This window comes from Hydra vulgaris, chromosome 13, assembly GCF_038396675.1.
Source record: "Hydra vulgaris chromosome 13, alternate assembly HydraT2T_AEP".
Taxonomy (NCBI): Eukaryota; Metazoa; Cnidaria; class Hydrozoa; order Anthoathecata; family Hydridae; genus Hydra; species Hydra vulgaris.
In genome coordinates, this window is record NC_088932.1 from 12,518,788 (window position 1) to 12,539,171 (window position 20,384).

The 20,384-nt window shown below is 27.4% G+C and overlaps 1 protein-coding gene across 1 annotated transcript in view; it reads right to left on the reverse strand.

The window, feature by feature from the left end:
* Window positions 1-4,439: 4,439 nt before the first annotated feature.
* The window catches only part of LOC105844059 (galactose-3-O-sulfotransferase 4), a 67,922-nt gene continuing 51,977 nt past the window's right edge, over window positions 4,440-20,384 (reverse strand). The window contains exon 3 of the mRNA XM_065815224.1: window positions 4,440-5,529. Within this exon, the coding sequence (XP_065671296.1) occupies window positions 4,527-5,529 (1,003 nt within the window). The 3' untranslated portion in view covers window positions 4,440-4,526. The remainder of the gene's footprint in view (window positions 5,530-20,384) is intronic.

A 20,384-nucleotide genomic window follows, 5' to 3' on the forward strand; every position in this document is an offset into this window, starting at 1 on the left:
TACATATATTTCTGAAAAAAGATTTTACATTCATGGTTGTTTAAAATTAGTTAAAAAACTAATGTGAAGTAAACATAATAATGCTAATAATGCTAAATTATACAATAATATAATGATAAGTTAAAAAACATTAAATGATTTATTAAATACAAATTAGACATATTCCAAAAAAGATAATAAAGCATTTTAATGCAAGTTAATCGAATTAAATATATATAATTATAATAATCAACATTTAGCTAGCAAAAAAAAACACAAGATAATAGTATTATTAAAATGAATATAACACAATAAATTGGAAAAAAATAAACAGAAATACAATACAAACAAAAAACATTTTGCCGACAAACAAAAAATAACAGCATAAAAAAGTAAATGAAACTTTCACATGAAAAAATAATTTAAAAAATTTGATCACTGTATCCAATTCTTTCTTCTTTAGTTCGAAGTTTATTTGTTTGCGTAAGAACTTTGTTATAGTAAATCGATTTCTTGTTTTTTTATTATTATTATTTCCTTTATTTTCCTTTTTTTTCTTCCTCTCTTCTTTATTTTTTATTTTTCTATGATCTATTTCTATCATTTTTTTTTTTAAACTTTTATTCAAACGTCTTTTTTTCAAAGTATAAAATATGCTTTTATAAAAAAGCCATCGTGGAAGTCATTGCATTTGATAGCAAAATTTCATTTAAACTATAGTCATTTACATTACGGTGAGTAAACCATAAATGAGTTATATTGATGAGATATTGAAATAAAATCTTTTAAAAGTTAAAAGAAATTTTGTGAATATTAAAACTTGTTATTTTGCTTTTCCTGTGGGGGGAGGAGGGGTGAGGATAAGGAAGGGGGGGGGGGGAGGAGGAGGAAACTGCCCCCTCTTACCCTTACCTGCCGGCGCACAGTGAGTCAAAATCCATAAAAAACCGGCAAAAGACCCCCCATAAAAAAAGTATTGCTGGAAATTAATTAATTTAATTATAATGTTACTAAATACCACTAAAAGTCAATAATAAACTTTTTTGTGAACAATTTTCAAGATTTCACCAATTTATACGCCTTTTTCCGAGACTTATTTATTTTATTTTATATATCGGAAAACTCGTTCAAAAAAATCTAGCTTTTGTGTCACTCTTTTAAGATTGACATGGGTAAAAACAGTTCAAAATTTAATTTGAAGTCATATGTTTAAGATGTTTGGCAATTACTAATAACATTTTTGACAATAAATTTTGTTTTTAGTTTTTCATTACTGAGATCTCAAAAATGTGTCATAAATTGATTTTTTTAAAATTAGTTTAATTATGAGCTTAGTTTAAAAACTAAACGATTCCACTAGATTCCATGGTAGTTTTAATATTTTCCCATTAATAGGTATATATGAAAGCAGAAAAAATAAAAATCATTTGCCTAAACTTGCCCCAATTAAAATAAGACCTTTCAAATACTTCGGTTTTTTCGTATTTTTATTTTCGTTTTTAATTAAAACTTGCCGTATAAAGTAGCGAATATAAGTTCATTGCTTTCATTCATTACATAAATTATACATTTAGTTCCTATTAGTAAAAAAACTCATGCTCATGCAGATGGTGCTAATTATCAAACCTCAAAAACCAATATATGCAACGTTTGATGGCATAGTGCACGTTTTAAAATTAAAACTTGTGTATAAAATAACTCAAAAGAGTTCATTGCTTACATTCAACATGAAAAGAAAACATTTAGTTCCTATAATTCAAGAGTTAGGAATTAATCATGATAACTTTCTCAAGGCTCTTCTACGTGAGTTTTGTTGACTGGAGGGTCTATACTATGAAAGTATTGAAAAACCTGAAATGATAAATCTAAAGAAAACTCTAATAATATTTAAATGTAAATTCCGATCAAAGTTGCGGAAGTATGCAAGAACCTTCTCTAGACTTTTAGAACACGAGCGAACTTGGTTGAACAAAGATATTACTGTTAACAAAAAAAATGTTGCATCAGGTTCAGGTAGAAAGTGCAAGAACTGGGAAGATTTGAACTCTGAAAAAGATAAATACAAAAAGACAAATTTTCCGAAAAAAATGAAAACCGAATGTGCCTTGAGCTTAAAAATTCAGTGTGACCTTTCTGATGAACAGTATCAAATTATTAGAAATTCATCGATAATACATAATGCAGATATTTATCCTTCATTTCAAGAAATTAAGAATGACAGACACAAATGTTATCCTGAGGGTTTAATTGTGACAGAAACATCTGCTTCAACTTCTCTACAGGGTATGTTTAATCATACTCTGACAAGGATATTAACTTTTACGGAATGCCAAGACTCTATGAGAATGTTTGCTGAAATTGGGGGGAGGTTTAAAGATCTACTTCATTTTAAAGGTGGTTTTGATGGTGCCTCCAGTCAAAGTGTCTATAAACAAAAATACACTGATACAAATATTGGTGAAGCCGAAGTTAATGAACAAAGTCTTTTCCTGATAGCTGTTGATCCACTTAAATTAACCATCATGAACAAAAATGTATGGTTAAATAAAAAGCCCTCTAGTACACATTACTGTAGACCCCTCCATCTCCAATATCAAAAAGAAACGGAAGAATTGATAAGAAATGAATATGAACTTTTAAAAGCAGAAATAAATAGACTAGTCAAGTTTGAAGTAAAGTTAGAAGTAGAGGAAGGCAAACCGGATACGACTATCATATTTAAGTTCAAACTAGATTTAACCATGTTTGATGGTAAAGTGGTTAATGCCCTCACTAACACTCTGTCCTCGCAATCATGTAATGTTTGCGGAGCTAAGCCCAGTGAACTTAATAACCCAGCATTGATCAGATCTAAACCAATCAATGAAAAAGCTTTATCTTTGGGTCTTTCTACTCTGCATTGCTGGCTCAGATGTTTTGAATATATTTTACATTTAGGATATAAATTAGACATTAAAAAATACTTTGCCAAATCCCCTGCTGAAAAAGCATTAGTAAAAAGTAAAAAAACGAACATTCAACTGAGGTTTAGAGAAGAGCTAAGTCTTATAGTTGATATGCCAAAACAGAGTTTTGGCAACACTAACGATGAAAACACTGCCAGAAGAGCATTTGAAAATGCTGAAACTTACGCTGATATAACGGGAGTGGCAGTAGATGTAGTTATTAGATTGAAGACAATCCTAATAGCAGTATGCTCCTGTTATGAGTTGAACTCTGAAAGTTTCGGCCAGTATTGCTATAAAACTACAGCTCTTATACTCAAAAACTATTGCTGGTATGTGATTCACTTAACTGTTCATAAACTCTTGGAACACGGTGTGCAGATATCTGAGGCATTAGAACTGCCAATTGGTTACTTCTCTGAAGAGTCACAAGAGGCTCTAGATAAAGAAATTCGCAAAGCTAGATTAAACCATACAGCCAAGATATCTAGAAAGAATGTTATGAAAAGCCAGTACCAATACTTGTTGATTAGAAGTGATCCTGTAATATCAAACACTTGTTTTAAAAAATACAAGGTTGAAAATGGAAAAACACTTACCCCTGAAGTTTTATCTTTGTTAATGCTTTAATAATGAAATAAAACCTTTTTATTTGTATTAGGTTTTCTTTTTTTGTTTTCTTGAAAGAAAAATTAGATAAGATAAATATTTATTTTGTTTTTAATATATTTTAATATTATATAATATAAAAATATTTTTCGAACCAGTTTTTCTTTTTAATTAATAAATGTTTTGGTTTGAGGAATTTAATTTTTTTAAATTAAGTCAGTCATTGTGCGCGTAAAAGTCTCTAATGCGTATACGCGTAAGTAATACGAGCCTTTAGCACAAGAAATATTTAGATTAAAAAATATGTGGTATTATTTTATATGGTATTTTGGATCAAGGAGTTCGATTTTTTTATTTAGGTTATATTTTACGCGTGTAAAAGACAGTTACACGCGTATGCGCGCGCCTTACGCGTCATAGGTACGCGTAAAAATTATTTCTAATGGAAAATTTAAATTTTTTGACCCAAAATACGATAATATCGATGTATCACATAATTATATATGATAGTTATATAATTTTTGCCGTTTTTTCACCTTTCACTTTTATATATATATATATATATATATATATATATATATATATATATATATATATATATATATATATATATATATATATATATATATATATATATATATACATATATATATATATATATTTATATACATATATATATATATATATATATATATAAAACATATATATACATACATATATATATATATATATATATATATATATATATATATATATATATATATATATATATATATATATATATATATATATATATATATATATATATATATATATATATATGTATATATATATATATATATATGTTTTATGTTTTTACACAAGATTATTTGTCATATAAAGAAAAAAATAACATTGTATAACTTGTTATATGCAACATATGTTTCATTACATAATTAATTATTACTTGCATAACACCACTTTAAAACATTATATAATGATATAACAATATAATTAATTTTTTGATTGTTTTAAAATGCTTGTATAGTTTAACTCTTGAATTTGTAAGTTTAAACATAACTCTGTTATATTTTCTACTACATTAAACTTATTTTTTAACGTGGATGCAGCTAATTTTTTTTTATTTTTCGGTTGAGTTGAACATTCATATTCTAAGAAAAAGTTCATTTCTTTAAGTTTTTCAACATCTTGTTGAAAACTAATTCCACTATTTTTTATTTTTTTCCAAAATGTTTTATTAAAATAATCATAAATTGCAACGTCCATTTTATTCCAATTTAAAGCTCGCGTTTTTGATTTTTCTAAATTGTTTGAACTAACCTCTTTCGTCAATCTTGCGTTTTGAATAAAAAATGCAACATCTTTCAAATCCCAACATAGTTCATTTTTTAACAAAACCAACGACTCCTCCATATATTCTGTTATCATTACTAAATTAAAGTCTGTTTCAATTGATTTAATAACTGTTTCAATATATTCGGTAGTGTCGCTCCAAGGGTCAAATCCCAGGTCGAAAGCGTTTGGGTTTTTTGTTAAATTAAAAGCACCGTATGGGTCCTTTGTCTGAGATTTTATTATTTTTTTTAAATCATCGTCCGAAAAGTTGAAAAGTTGATCAAGAATAGGTGACGTTCCATTAAGTTTGTAGCAATCCTTAAACTTAAATGCTTGCGCTGCTGATTCTAACTGCGAAAATGGTTCCCGCAAAATTGTTACGAATTTTAATTGCCCACTGTCTATAATTTCTAAAACGTTTTGTTTGTGAAAAACAGCGTGATGAAACATCATGTTATAAGTGTTGTTTTTTTTATGATTGTAAATAGCGCTTTGGTTAAACTTGATTGGCCAACAAAATCTGTGTTCGCAGTCTGGTAAAACCACTTTTAAATTATTTGATTTTGAATATCTATACATTATATTTGCAACTGTTGTTGAACCCGTTTTATGTGTTTTAAGAAAAATTACGTTATTCACTGGTGTACACAGAGGTCTCTCACTATAATAAAAAAATAAACATAAACTGTTTTAAAAAGTTATACGAACTATTGTTTTTTTTCCTTCAACAATAAAATAAAGTAAAAACATTTTATTACAAATAAAGGGTATGATAAAAAATAACTTTTTTAGTAAGTTGCTATATAATTTTTACAAAGTTTTTACAAAATAAGGAATTGTTTTAACAAGTGAAGTTGTGGTAATCTCCATTTATTTAACAATCATGTTACACAGAAACACAAAATAGCATTTAAACAAGAGTCTCTTTCAAATGCTTACTAATGTCGTTAATTTAGCTAGAACGAGCCTCCACTGCATCTATTCCTATTCAAGTTAGTTGATGGGCGTACCCTGTATAAAGGCGTAACCTAAAAATAACTGACGATAAAATAAATGAGCTACTTAATAAAATATATAAATCAAAACAAATTTGCGACTCTTTAAAAAAAGAAAACTAAAAGGTAAACACTAAACTTAAAGAAATTACCGAGAGAGTAAGAATCCTAGAAAAGACAAATAAAGATATCGAAGAAAGCCTAACAGCTACTCAAGACATCCAAGAAAAAAAGGTATGCGAATTAGAAAAGAAAATTAAAAACAAAAACAGTATAGGTAAAGAGGAAAAGAATATATTACGACAGCTAGAAGATAGACTCAGAAGGAATAATCTTGGCATCGACGGGCTTCCCGAAAACGATCAAGAAACCTGGGATTAAACTGAAAAAAATAATAATAATTTTATTTGAAAACGAACTAAATATTAAGAACGTTGATATTGAGATGGCTCACAGAGTTTGAAAAAAAGAAGAAAATAAAACTAGAACAATTGTTGTTAAAATTCTACATTACAAAGACAAAATAAAAGTGCTATATTCATCTAATCGGCTTGAAGGATCAGGAATATACATCAACGAAAACTTCTCTTTTGAAACAATGGTCATAAGGAAAAAACTCGTAGAAGAAATGAAGATACATAGAAAAAAAAAATGGTAAATATTCTTCTATAAAATATAATAAACTTATTGTTAGAGAATTTAGGAAAAATAAAACGAGTGCTTAATTACTTTATCACTTATATTTCGATTTTTTTTTTTTTTTTCTTATCATTATTTTTTTATCATTATTATTATTATTTTTTTTTTTTTCCGGAAAAATAATAATTTAACAGTTTATAAAAAATACCCTACATATGAATGAAGATAATGTTACACTTAACTCAGAATTTAGTTCATTACAAAATAAAAATAGGATACTTCTAGATATGCATTTTGACCCGGATATTAATTTTTTTTACTGATAACAAAGTATTTCAAAATAATAATACTTTATATTATGACCCTAAAACTGAAAACATAATGCAAGGACTAGATGCAAACTCATTTTCAATTTTGCATATAAATATTAGGATGTTTTAAAAAAATATTGAATTATTTAATTTTTATTTTAAATTTGATTTTAAAATTATTAGTCTCAGCGAGACATGGTGTACTGATGAATATATCGAGACAAATACAAATTTTCAGCTACCAAAATATAAAGTGATTCATCAATTTAGAGGATCTGGGAAAAAAGGAGAGGGTTTGTGTGTATATATAAGTAATTCTTTATCATACAAGCTAAAAAAAGATTTGTGCTCAACCAATAATGATAGTGAATCACTATGTGTGAAAATAATAAATAAAACCACAAAAAAACATTATCATCCACGTTTTATACAGACCACCTTCCGACTCAATAAAACATTTCAAAAATCATATTAAAAAAATATAATTAAAAATTATATTTTTAATATGATTTTTAATTATATTTTAGAATATAATTATTATAATTAGGCAATAAAATTTAGGCCAAAATCAAAGCATTTATTTTTTAGGTAATTTTAACCTTGACCTGAACATGAGTCATTTAAATACAAATATAAATAATTTCTTTAACGTCATAAATCAGAAAGGCTATATTCCGCTATGTCTAATTATTAAACCCACAAGAATAACTAGAGAAAGCGCAACAGTTATAGATCAAATAATCACCAATGAATTCAAATAAAAAATCAAATCAGGAATATTTACGTGCGACATTTCAGATCCCTTCCCTTTATTTCTTATCTCACAAAAATGTGATAACATTTATGCACAAAAAGTTAAAAAAAATACGCGAAATATAAATGAAAAATCCATGAAAAATTTTAATACTCTTTTATCAGATTTAAATTGGGATGACCTCCTTGATATTGAACACGCAGATAAGGCATACGATAAGTTTATTGATAAATTACAACAACTTTACAATAAGGCTTTTCCTGTAGTTACAAAATGTGTGAAAAAAAACACATTAAATCCGTGGATAACGCCTGGAATTATAAAGTTGTCAAAAAAAAGCAACGATTATATAATGTTTTTAAAAAAAAAACTTTTAAGAATGAAACTAATTACAAAAATTACAAACGTGTTTTTGAGATGGTTATTAAAAAATCAAAGAAATATTACTGTACCGAACATTTAATAAAAGATTTATTTGACAAAATATTGATTAAGTGTTTCAGCAATTAAAGATTTATTTGTAATAGTTTTATTTTCAATGTTTAGATTTATAGGAAGACTATTTCCGAACAAACTTACGGAAATAGTCTTTCTATAAATCTAAACATTGAAAATAAAACTATTACAAATAAATCTTTAATTGCTGAAACACTTAATCAATGTTTTGTCAGTGTAGATTCCACTTTAGCGTCAAAAATAGAAACTACTGAAGTAAACTTTGAGTCATATTTTACTCCTAATAAGACCTCTAAGATGGATAATTATGAAATTACTGAAAAGGAACTCTTAGATGCAGTATATCTTTTAAAACTAAACAAAAGTGTGGGGTATGATAATATTAGTAGTAATGTAATCAGAAAATTGATAAAATACTTAACAATCCCTCTTTTACATATTTTTAATCTATCTTTAAAACTAGGTATTTCTTCGGAGAAACTTTAAATTGCGAGGGTCATGCCTATTTTCAAATCAGGAGACATTTCTAATCCTGAAAATTACAGACCAATTTTAATTCTTCCTTGCTTCTCGAAAATCTTAGAACGAACTATGTATAACCGAATTTTACCTTTTCTAAATATAAATAATAGTCCATATAATAAACAGTTTGGATTTCAGCCAGGGTATTCAACTAACCATGCTATTATTAATATTATTTACGATACATTCAAAGCATTTGACGAAAGTAAGTTTACCCTCGGAGTTTTTAAAGATCTTAGCAAAACCTTTGATACATTAGACCATAACATTCTTATAAAAAAACTTGAAAGTTATGGAATTAAAAGCACATATTTAGAATGGCTCAAAAGTTATCTAAGCAATAGAAAACAATACATAGCACACGAAGAAGGAAAAACGGATTACTTGACTATAACTCGCGGTGTTTCCCAAGGTTCAATTCTGGGTCCACTGTTATTCCCTATTTATGTAAACGACTTCTATAAGTTTTCAAACATTTTAAATTCAGTTTTATTTGCAAATGACACGACATTTATTTTATTCTAATGGAGATGTGAACCTTTCATTTAAAATAGCAAACAAGGAATTTTTAAATCTAGTGGAATGGTTTAAGGCAAACAAATTGTCATTAACTTTAAACAAAACTAAGTATATTTTTTTTCATAGATTTTCAATAAAGAAAATACTTCATATAATCTTTTGGATCTTTATATTGGTAACTCTAAAATAACTAGAGAGTCATCATTAATGTTTTTAGGAGTGATTCTTGACGAAAACTTGACATGGAGACAACACATAAAAACGTGAGAAGATAAAATTTCAAAAAAAATTGGTATTCTATACAAAGCTAAGCAATTATTAAACCAAATATTTTCAAAATTTTATATTTCTCTCTCATACATTGTTATATAAACTATGCAAATATGTAAGTAAAGTTAAAAAAATGCTCAGTAGACAAAAACACATTGTCAGAATTATTTCAGGTGTAGATCGTTTTACACATTCTAAAGAACTATTTAAAAATCATCACATACTTAATGTTTTTCAGTTGAACCTTTATCAAATTCTAATCTTTATGTAAAAATTTCATAATAAAGTATCTCCTATAATATTTAATACACTTTTCAATAAATTTAACCACGAGCACCCTACAAGATTTTCAAATTACAATTATGAGCAACCTAAAATGCACTATTTGGTTGCTAAATTTTCTATTACAATCAGAGGTCCTAAATTATGGAACACTTTATTAAATAACCAGCTGAAAAATTAATTTTATTAATGTTTATATATATATATATATATATATATATATATATATATATATATATATATATATATATATATATATATATATATATATATATATATATATATATATATATATAATAGAACACAGAAATCTAAGTGAAAATTAATACGCAACATTCAACAGAACATGCTATCCTAGATCTTATTAATAACATTAGCACTTCCTTTAATGATGAGAAGTTTTTATTAGAAGTCTTTATTGATCTTACAAAGGCGGTTGACACAGTAGACCAGGCAATACAACTAAATAAAATGGAGAAATATAGCATAAAAGATCAAACTATATAATGGTTTGCTAACTATCTAGGCAACAGACAATAATATGTTACAATAGATCATTATAACAACTCGAAACAACTAAAAATCAAACTTGGGGTTGCTCAAGGATCTATTCTGGCTCCTCTTCTGTTTTTAATTTATGTCAACAATTTTCCTAAATTCCCATCAAAGTTAGATTACATAACTTTTGCAGACGATACCAATCTGTTTTATTCTTCAAGCTCAATCACCTTTTTATAACCATAAACTTAAAGCTTATTAAACTTAACACATGGTTCAGAGAAAACAGATTTTCATTAAACTTAAACAAATCTAAATACATCGTGTTTCACTCTAACTAAAAAAAAAGCCATCTATCATACGCCAACATGGCATTGGCAAGTACCCAAAAAAGTAAATTAAGTTCTGTCAATAGACGGCAGAAAGTCGCTTCAAGAATTATAATTTATAAAGACAAGCAAACTCATGCAAACCCATTTCTGAAACAAATGAATGCTTTGAACATTTACCAAATTATCATATCATGAATTTAGAATAATAGGATTCTTTCTCCATTTGTTAACGTTATGAGAATTTAACTTTTGATCTTTAATTATTTAAATGTTTTACAGTTGTTTTTGTTTATATTGATAAAATACATGTTTTTTATGTATTTTATGTTTTATACTTAGTCTTAAATTATTAACTTCATTATTTTTTAAATTGCTTGACTACAAATTATTTGTTAATTCCAACTTTATTAAATAAGGTTGAAATTGACAATATAAAAAGAAAAACTAACAATTTGTAAATATAAATGATAATAACAAAATCAATATATTAAAACTAAATTACTTTGAACACAAAAATAATAATATATTTAAAAACAGAAAATCGAAGTTTTTTTCCAAGAAAATTCGGAGATAGAACCTTATTAATCTCACCTACAGATATGCTATTTTGTCTCATACCATATTATATTACTTAATAATTAATAAATAATGTGTATTCTAAGCATTAAAATTAAAAATTTTGATATTTTGATCTATTAATCAAATAAGTTGAACAAATTTTTAGTTTTAATTTGAAAAAGTTAAGAAAGTATAACAATTTCACGATATATCAAAGTTTTTTGTTTATGTTCAAACATAAAATGGGAACTGTTTTAAGTCAAAAACATAGTGGTAGTCCTAAAATAACCTGGGATATTATGAACAAAACTATTGGTAAAATTAAAATAAAAGCATAAACTTTACCCTCCAAAATCGAAGAAAATTGATTTGAGTCTACAGATATAGAAAAAGTTCCTAAAAATTTAATAACTTTTTTGTAAATGTTGGCCCAAATCAAGCATCACAAATCAATATTTCAAACAAATCTTTTAATAACTATTTTACTGACCATACTAGCTTACATTCTAAAAATGATTTGAAGTTAGAGGAGTTTAAAGAACCAAAAAAAATCACTATAAAAAAAACAAAGCTCCAGACATTGATGATATTTCTCGCAATGTAGTAATAGATATCTTTCCCTTTATAAAAGATCCTCTTTTTAATATTCTTAACTCATCAATTCAAACAGGAGTTGACCCAGAAAAATTAAAGATAAGCAAATTTTTACGAATATTAAAAACTGGAGACACGGCATCACTCACCAATTACAGACCTATCTCATTTCTTCCAGTATTCTCCAAGCTTGTTGAACGAATAATCTACAATAGACTCTATAAATATCTAACAGTAAACAAAATTTTAGGTGAATGTCAATACGGTTTTCTAAAGAATCATTCAACGGAGCATGCAGTCATGGGCGTCAAGAACAACATCAGTTCATCTTTTGATAAAGGACAGCTTGTATTGGTAGTCTTTATTGTCCTTACAAAAGCTTTCAAAACAGTCAACCATAAAATTTTGATTGAAAAAAATGAAAAAATATGGTGTAAAAAACAAAACTCTTAAGTGGTTCACCAGTCATTTAAAAAAAAAGACAACATTGTGTCATAATCGACGATACTTCTATTTCGACGCTATCAAAACTAAAATGCGGAGTTCCTCAGGGATCAATTCTTGACCCCTTGGTGTTCCTTATATACATTAATGCTCTTCCTAAAGCCTCTACAAATCTTGATTGCAAAATATTCGCAGATGATGCAAATCTGTTTTGTTCATCTTCTTCTATCGATGACTTTTTTGACCAAGTCAACCTTTAGCTTTTACAACTTAAAACATGGTTCAGTGCTAATAAGTTATCTATAAACGTAAAATAACGAAACATATTTTATTTCATTCAAAGTAATAAAAAAAAGGCAATTCCATCAATTCTTTCCTCTCTTAATATCGATTTCAACAACATTGAAAGAACCCAAACAATTAAACTTTTTGGAGTGGTTATAGACAAAAATGTTTCATGGACAGCCTAAATAAAGGCCGTCAACACTCAAATGTCTAAAAATCTTGATTTACTTTTCAAAGCTGGATCATTTTTGTTCTCAAAAAAACTTAAAATTTCTTTACTTTATGTTTATACATAGTCATCTTACATACGCTAACATTGTTTGGGAAAGCACACACAAGACAAAATTAATGTTACATTATCGACGGCAGAAACATGCTTCTTGAATTATATATTATAAAAACTAACATACGCATTTTTAGCCGCTATTAAATGAAATGAAAGCGTTGAACATTTTTCAAATCAATATCTATGCTAATATACTCTTTATGCAAATAATATAAAATGAGATTTTTATCTTCACGATTCACAGAAGACTTCTTTCATTCAATTACCAATAACTTTAACGCTAGAGCAACTGGTAACTTTATCGTACCCCGAAAAAAAACAAAAAAACTTTTAATTCTCTATCTTTTTTAGCGGCCCCTATTTATATAACAAAGTAATACTGTATAAACAGTAACTGTTCTTACTGACAATATATTTTCTTTAAAGTCAAAACTTAAAAATCTTGTTATAATCTTAATATAGATAATGACATAAAATTGTTCTAGTTCACATGATAAATCAAAACTTGAACAAAAACAATCTCAAACGTGAGAAAAGTCGGATTTATATATATATATATATCTAAAAAACGAAAATAAATAAATAAATAAACAAAATTAAAATACACGCACACACAAATCATAATACAACTAGAAAAACAAAACAAACTTTTTTCACGATAATATTTAGAATATTTGTGCAAAACGTTAATGTGAATCTTGCGAAATACTCCAAGGTTCTCGATGATAAGACTTATTCAGTCTTCTACATGCTCCCAATAACAATACAATCTATCTTAACAAGTCCTTTATAATATATTCTACTAATGCTTCCTAAACTTATTTTTTTCAACTGTTTCTTCTTTTTTAACTGAGTGTCACTTTTTCTGTTGAATGTATTTTAGCAGTATTTTAATATTTTAAAAATATTAATTTTTATTATTTATTATCGTTTTTAATTTGATTTTCTCTCAGTGATTTTTCTTACTAATATAATTTTATTTACTATATATAAGTCAAAAAGATTTCTTTGTAAAACAGGTCTTGTTTATTTACTTTTTAAACAAAAAAACCTTTTGAAACTTTTATAATCAAACGAGTATGAGCCATGAAATTAAAAATAATTATTGACAATAAATTTTAAAACAATCGCTAACACGCAGAACTATCTTAAATAGTTCCGATAGAGTTTTATTTTTTGTTTTTCTTTTACTTTTTATAATTTACGTTTCCTTTTTCTTTTACTTTTCATATTTTACGTTTTATATTTTAAGTTACCTTGTAAACTTATGACGGCATCAGTAAGGCAAATAGCCAGATGGCGTAATAAAATACAATACAACTTGCCTGATGATTGTGATAATACATGAAACTCAGAGTTGCGATATAAAATTATATTATAAACATTAGCATTTAGCTAATTCCTGGTACTGCGGGTAACTGTAACATATATACTATACATATATATAAATATATATATATATTTATAGGGGAGAGCGGGGTAGGTTGTCACGCGGGTTGGTTGTCACAAAGTTTATTACAGGAAATGTAAATAAGATATAGAAATTTCAAATCATACAATGGAAATGTTATATAAAAAAAACATTTTTACAGTAATTTTCATCTTTTTTTAGCGTGTAGAAGAAAAGTTATTCGTTTTTATAGGTTTTTGATATGAAAAAGTTAAATTTCGCCTAGTCAGAAATTTTCTTTTACCAAACGAAAATTATTTTATTGTGTTTTGAATGTAGATTTATAAAGTACTTTATTCATTTGAGTAACTTAATCCATAAAAAATTATCATGAAATTCTCACGCTTTTAGGTTAATGTACAGGTGTCCAGCAACTTACTCAGAAGGGGTTGCTTGTCACAAAATATATGGGGATGGTTGTCACAATTGCCTCGACTCCATGCGCTGCAAATTAAACGCCGCTTGCAGATTATTTAGTGGCTTTATTTATTTGTCCGCATTATTTTAATGTTTAAGATATTATTTAAAAATCTAAAGTCAAAGTGTTATATTTGTTTAACTAAATATCTGTAATCTAAATTATTTTTATTTCAACGTGCATAACTTTAGATTGCGATCAAATGTTTAGTATAATTATAGAAAAAGGATTACAGAAGTTCAACTGTTTATTGTTTTGTTTACAAACTAAACAGCTAGCTGTTGTTTAGTTTGTAAAACTGTCTGTTGTTTTGTTTGTGCATTGTTTATATTTAGTGGGTTTATATATATATATATATATATATATATATATATATATATATATATATATATATATATATATATATATATATATATATATATATATATTTTAATGTTTTGTTTACATTATTTGCAAATATTTTTCTTTGCTTAGTAATAAACATGGTACGAAATTTTAAAAGAAAAACTAATAGAGGTTATACTTCTGGAGATGTCATAATGTGTGCTGTTAAAGATGTAAAGATTAATAACATTTCTATTAGATCAGCAGCAAAAAACCATGGCATTAATTACAGAACATTAGCACGTTATTGTAAAAAAATTATTATTACTAACCCATCACATGGTTCTATAGCAGATCTAATTGACAAAAATGAAAACCCTACCTCCCTGAATGTTATAGGATACAAAAGTCGATTGATATTGCCAGAAAAAGTAGAAAAAGAACTGGTCACCTACCTGTTGCGAGCAGCAGATATATATTTTGGTTTAACTCCTACCGAAGTAAAAAAACTTGCATTCCAGCTAGCAATTAAAAATAATATGAAGGTTCCCAATTCTTGGGTTGTAAAGGAACAAGCTGGTAAGGATTGGTTTACAGGATTTATAAAGCGCCATTCAAATATTTCCATTAGGCAACCTGAAGCTACTAGTTTAAGTTGAGCGACAAGTTTCAATAAGCAGAATGTTGCATCATTTTTTAGCAATTTGCAGCACTGATAGCGGAAACTTAAAAAGAAATTTCGGAACTTTGTGATAGCGGAAATCTTTTGTCTTCTGTCTTAAAACAATTATTTTATTCTTCTTCATCATCAGTACTGTATGCAAAAATACTCGTTCTCACCAAATGACATTTGGAACATGGACGAAACTGCTGTAACTGCTGTACAGCAACCTAAAAAGGTTATTGCGAAAAAAGGATTAAAACAAGTAGGAGCCATCACGTCAGCTGAAAGAGGAACTCTTGTAACATTAGCATGCACAATAAATGCTATTGGAAATAGCATTCCACCTTTTGTTATTTTTCCTCGTAAAAACTTTAAAGATCATTTCCTAATCAGTGCACCAACAGGAAGTGCAGGAGATGCAAATCCAAGTGGTTGGATGAATAAAGAAAACTTTGTAAAATATCTAAAACATTTTGTAGGCAATACAAAATGTACTAAAGAAAAGCCTTGTTTATTGTTGCTTGACAATCACGAAACCCATCTTAGTATTGAAGGATTAGATTTGGCAAAAAATAATGGAATAGTAATGCTTACCTTCCCACCACATTGCACACATAAGTTGCAGCCCTTGGATAAGGCAGTTTATGGTCCTCTCAAAAACTATATAAATACTGCTATGACATCATGGTTAGTAATGAATCCTGGAAAAACTGTTACAATATATGATATTCCAAAAATAGTAAACATTGCATTTCCAAAGGCTGTATCTCCCCACAATATTTTAATTGGTTTTGCTGCAACAGGTATTTACCCGTTAAATCCTGATATTTTTACTGATATTGATTACTGTCCTAACTATGTAACTGATCGCCCTGACCCACCTTGTTCACAGGCTGATTCAAATAAAAAAGACTGTGAATCTTATTCAATGCAACCAGAACCAGCAAATAAAAGATTTAAAGAATCTATTCAGATACCAGATAATCAGGTAGACATGACAGTAGAAGATCCAGTTGTATCAAATAAAACATCTAATCAGAACCCAATCACTACATTAGGTTTTAACAATTCAATCATACCACCTGAGAGTATTAGGCCTCTGCCTAAAGCAGGCCCGAGGTTAGCATCAAAAAGAGGTAGGAAAAAGCGGTCAACTATGATTCTTACTAACACGTCTGTCAAAGCATGGCTTGCTAATTATAAAAAGAAGAAAACTAATAAAAAATTTTTTATTAGGAATTGTAAATCATTTACGAATGGAAGTAAAAAAGAATTAATAAAAGCAAATCTTGCTACGAAAAAACCTTCTATAGTCTTAAATTCATCTGAAGATGAAGAGTATCTATGCATCTATTGTTTTGAATCATTTTCTAACAGCAGATCAAGAGAACAGTGGATTCAATGTCAGGTTTGCCAAAAATGGGCTCATGAAGAATGCACACCAGGCTTACAACAGTTTATTTGTGAATTGTGTTCTTTATCCAATAATTTTTAAAAAACCAAATTTAAAAACATTTATAGTGATAAACTAAATTTGTTAAATGTGTTATATTTAAAATATATATATTTCAGTTTATAGTATTTTATTTTTGTTTTTCTTAGTAAAACATAAACGAAATTAATTTGTACTCGTTTTACATTAAATTCTTATCTAAACTTGTCAAAATCCAAATGTGACAATCAACCCCGCACCATGTGACAACCTACCCCGTGAGCGGGGCTAGTTGTCACACAGAAGTGGTCTTTGAAAAATGATTTTACAGCAATAAATATTTCACTCAATGTCATAAAAATATTGTAATAGTTACTGGAAATAGTTAAACTAGCTTTGTGCAAAGTTTGGCATTGATTGGATGAAAATTAAAAGCTGAGCAGCCTAAAATGTAAAATGTGTGACAACCCACCCCGCTCTCCCCTATATATATATATATATATATATATATATATATATATATATATATATATATATATATATATATATATATATATATATATATATATATATATATATATATATATATATATATATATAAATATATATATATATATATATATATATATATATATATATATATAAATATAAAAATGTTAAAAAGACAAAAACTTTTAAGAGGTTTACGGTAATGCAGTAAGCATCAAAGGTCATTTAAAAAGTAACAATTTTATAAGTAAAATAAAAAAGAAACAAACATTGTAATTTAATGTAAAAAAAGAAAAGATTAATTTTTAAGTTTTTCTAGTTGTTTTCTGTTTTAAAATTAGCTTCGGATTAATAGATTTTCAGGTTAAATTAAAACCTTTGTGCATTAATCTTAGAGATATTTACCTGTAAATAAGCAGAATACCAGATTTTGGGGCACAGAAAATCCACGCCAAGTTCACGCGAGTTTATTGCACCCGGTTTAAGTTACAGCATGGTGTTAAGTAACATCAGATATGGTTATTGGGCCCTTCTTCTTTAAAGATGCAAATGAAAATGCTGCGACTCTAACTGCTGAAAGATATCGAGACATGCTATCGAATTTTGTTCAACCTCAGTTAGCAAACATCGCAAGGTATTGGTGGCAGCAAGATGGAACAACTGCACATACCGCTAGAGCCACAATGCAGTTGCTAACTGCAATGTTTCAGGATTAGATAATATCTCTTAATTCCGATTTTGAATGACCTACACGATCTCCTGATTTGACAGCATCAGATTTTTGGCTATAGAGATATCTTAAAGACAAAGTGTATGCAAATAAACTCCAAACTATTCAAGAACTTAAGGCAAACATATAACAGGAAACTCTTTCTCTACAACCTCAGATGTTAAGAAAGGTCATGGAGAAAAGCTTAGAAACAGCTCAACTTTGTGAAGTTGAGAATGGAGGCTATTTAAGAGATATCTTCTTTAGTAACTCAGAAAAAAAGTCAGAACTAACGTACAGACTCTAAACTTTGTAATAAAAAAAGAATTAATCAAGCAAAGTCATATAAGAAAAAGTTATTTAATTTCTAAAATGTAAAGTGACTTATGGGCCAACATGTAGTTGTTCCTATTAACACGACAAATTATGTTGAAGAACATAATAAGTAATGAATAAAATACTTGTAAGTATCTCATGAAACTATTTAAAAAAAAAGGATTCTCGACGTCAAGACTTCACACAGTTTTCTGCGAGCTTTCTTTGAATACAGGTTATTTTTCCTAAAGTTTTATTTTTCCTATTATAAGACTTTTTTCTTTTCGAAGTATAAACTGTAAAACTATTTTACTTTATTTTGTTACATCAAATATACCTTGATATTATTGCAGTTATTTTTGAAGCAATTTGATTGTATTTGTAATAAAAGTATATATTGATAAAACTATGTAGTTGTAAAATTACATGAAAAAAAACAACTTAAGATTCCCCGGGAAGAAACTGCAGTGTCACATTTTATTATTTTGAAAAAACATAATATTAAACTTTTAGTTTTATGTAACCTTTTAAAGAAAAAAAAAAGTTTTAAACGTATTTTGCATAAATAACCTTATTTTTTGCAATTAAATTTATATTTCAAAATTGCATGCAATAATTAGGGAAAATCATTCTGTTTCTCTCCTTCTACAGAGCAGCCTCCTTGCCAGGAGTTTTTTCTTATATAGGGGGACCACATAAAATAATCATAAAAAAAAAAGAAGGATATTAGAAGAATTTAGAAGAGATTTTGCACCTAATCTAGAGAACATTTTTCTCAAAATGGCAAAATATATTTTCATTTTTAGAGGACTTTAGAGGAATTTTTTTATAGATTTAATGCCCATGTTTCCACACTAGTGGGGTTTGCGCATGCTTAGTTAATGCCCATGTTTCCACACTAGTGGGGTTTGAACAGGGTTCAATATTAAATAAAATCAAATAAAAATGCCATATTTATGCTAAATGATATGGATGTGTTAAAGCAACTTTTTACAACCCAATACCTTAATAGACGTTAACCAGTTTTGTAGAACAAGATTTTTTAACATTATACAACCATGAAGAATTGAAAAAAATAAAAAAGAGGAGTTAAAAGGAGAGTTGATCAAATTTTTAACTTTTCAGAGGATGATAGTGGATTTTAGAGGACATTTATAAAAAAAATGAAAAACTTAAAAAACAAGAAAGACAAACTTTAAATAAAAAAGGTCGTATATTTATTCTTCATCTTCAAAATCAATACCTTCATGAAATGTGTCAGCAAACCTTTGACTTTAAGGCAAAGAATCATAAATTTCAGTATTGGATGTAAAATATTTTAATACTTATTGGTCTCCGTACTTCGCCATGGAGGTGCAAAGTTTTGAATTTTATAGAATATAGATGTCACTTTTTATAACATTCTTCCGATTACTTTTTTTAGTTTGTTGTTAATTATAATCCATTCCATTAAAGACGGTGAAATATAATTCCACTTGAATCTCCTCTAAATCAAATTTCACAAAGAGGGACAAGTTGGATTCGGACATTTGTTCTTAAAAAACAGTATTATAAAATTAGTTATACTTTTTACCATATCTTGTGTCAAATCTACAACATGAAATGGAGAGGGTCCTTAAGGATCACTTCTGAATGTTTTAACCGAGTCTGATGGAACACATGCAGGTGTTTTGCAACTATTTAACCCGATATCTATATCACATTTCATTTAAGAAAGTTTATCAAACTTCATTTAAAAAAGTCCGCGTTCTGGAAATGTAATTTTAATGAGGTCAAACCTTTTTTTTCATGAATAAGATAATCCATAAAACGAACTAATGTATAGTTTTTATTTTGGTCAGCACATGAATTGCAAAGTTTCTCTACGGATTGAATATCTTTGATTAAATGTTTCATAAAAAATCATAAAGCATTGAAGTTACCACATCAGCTCCTTTTTTTATCTATACTTTAATCATAGCAATACAACA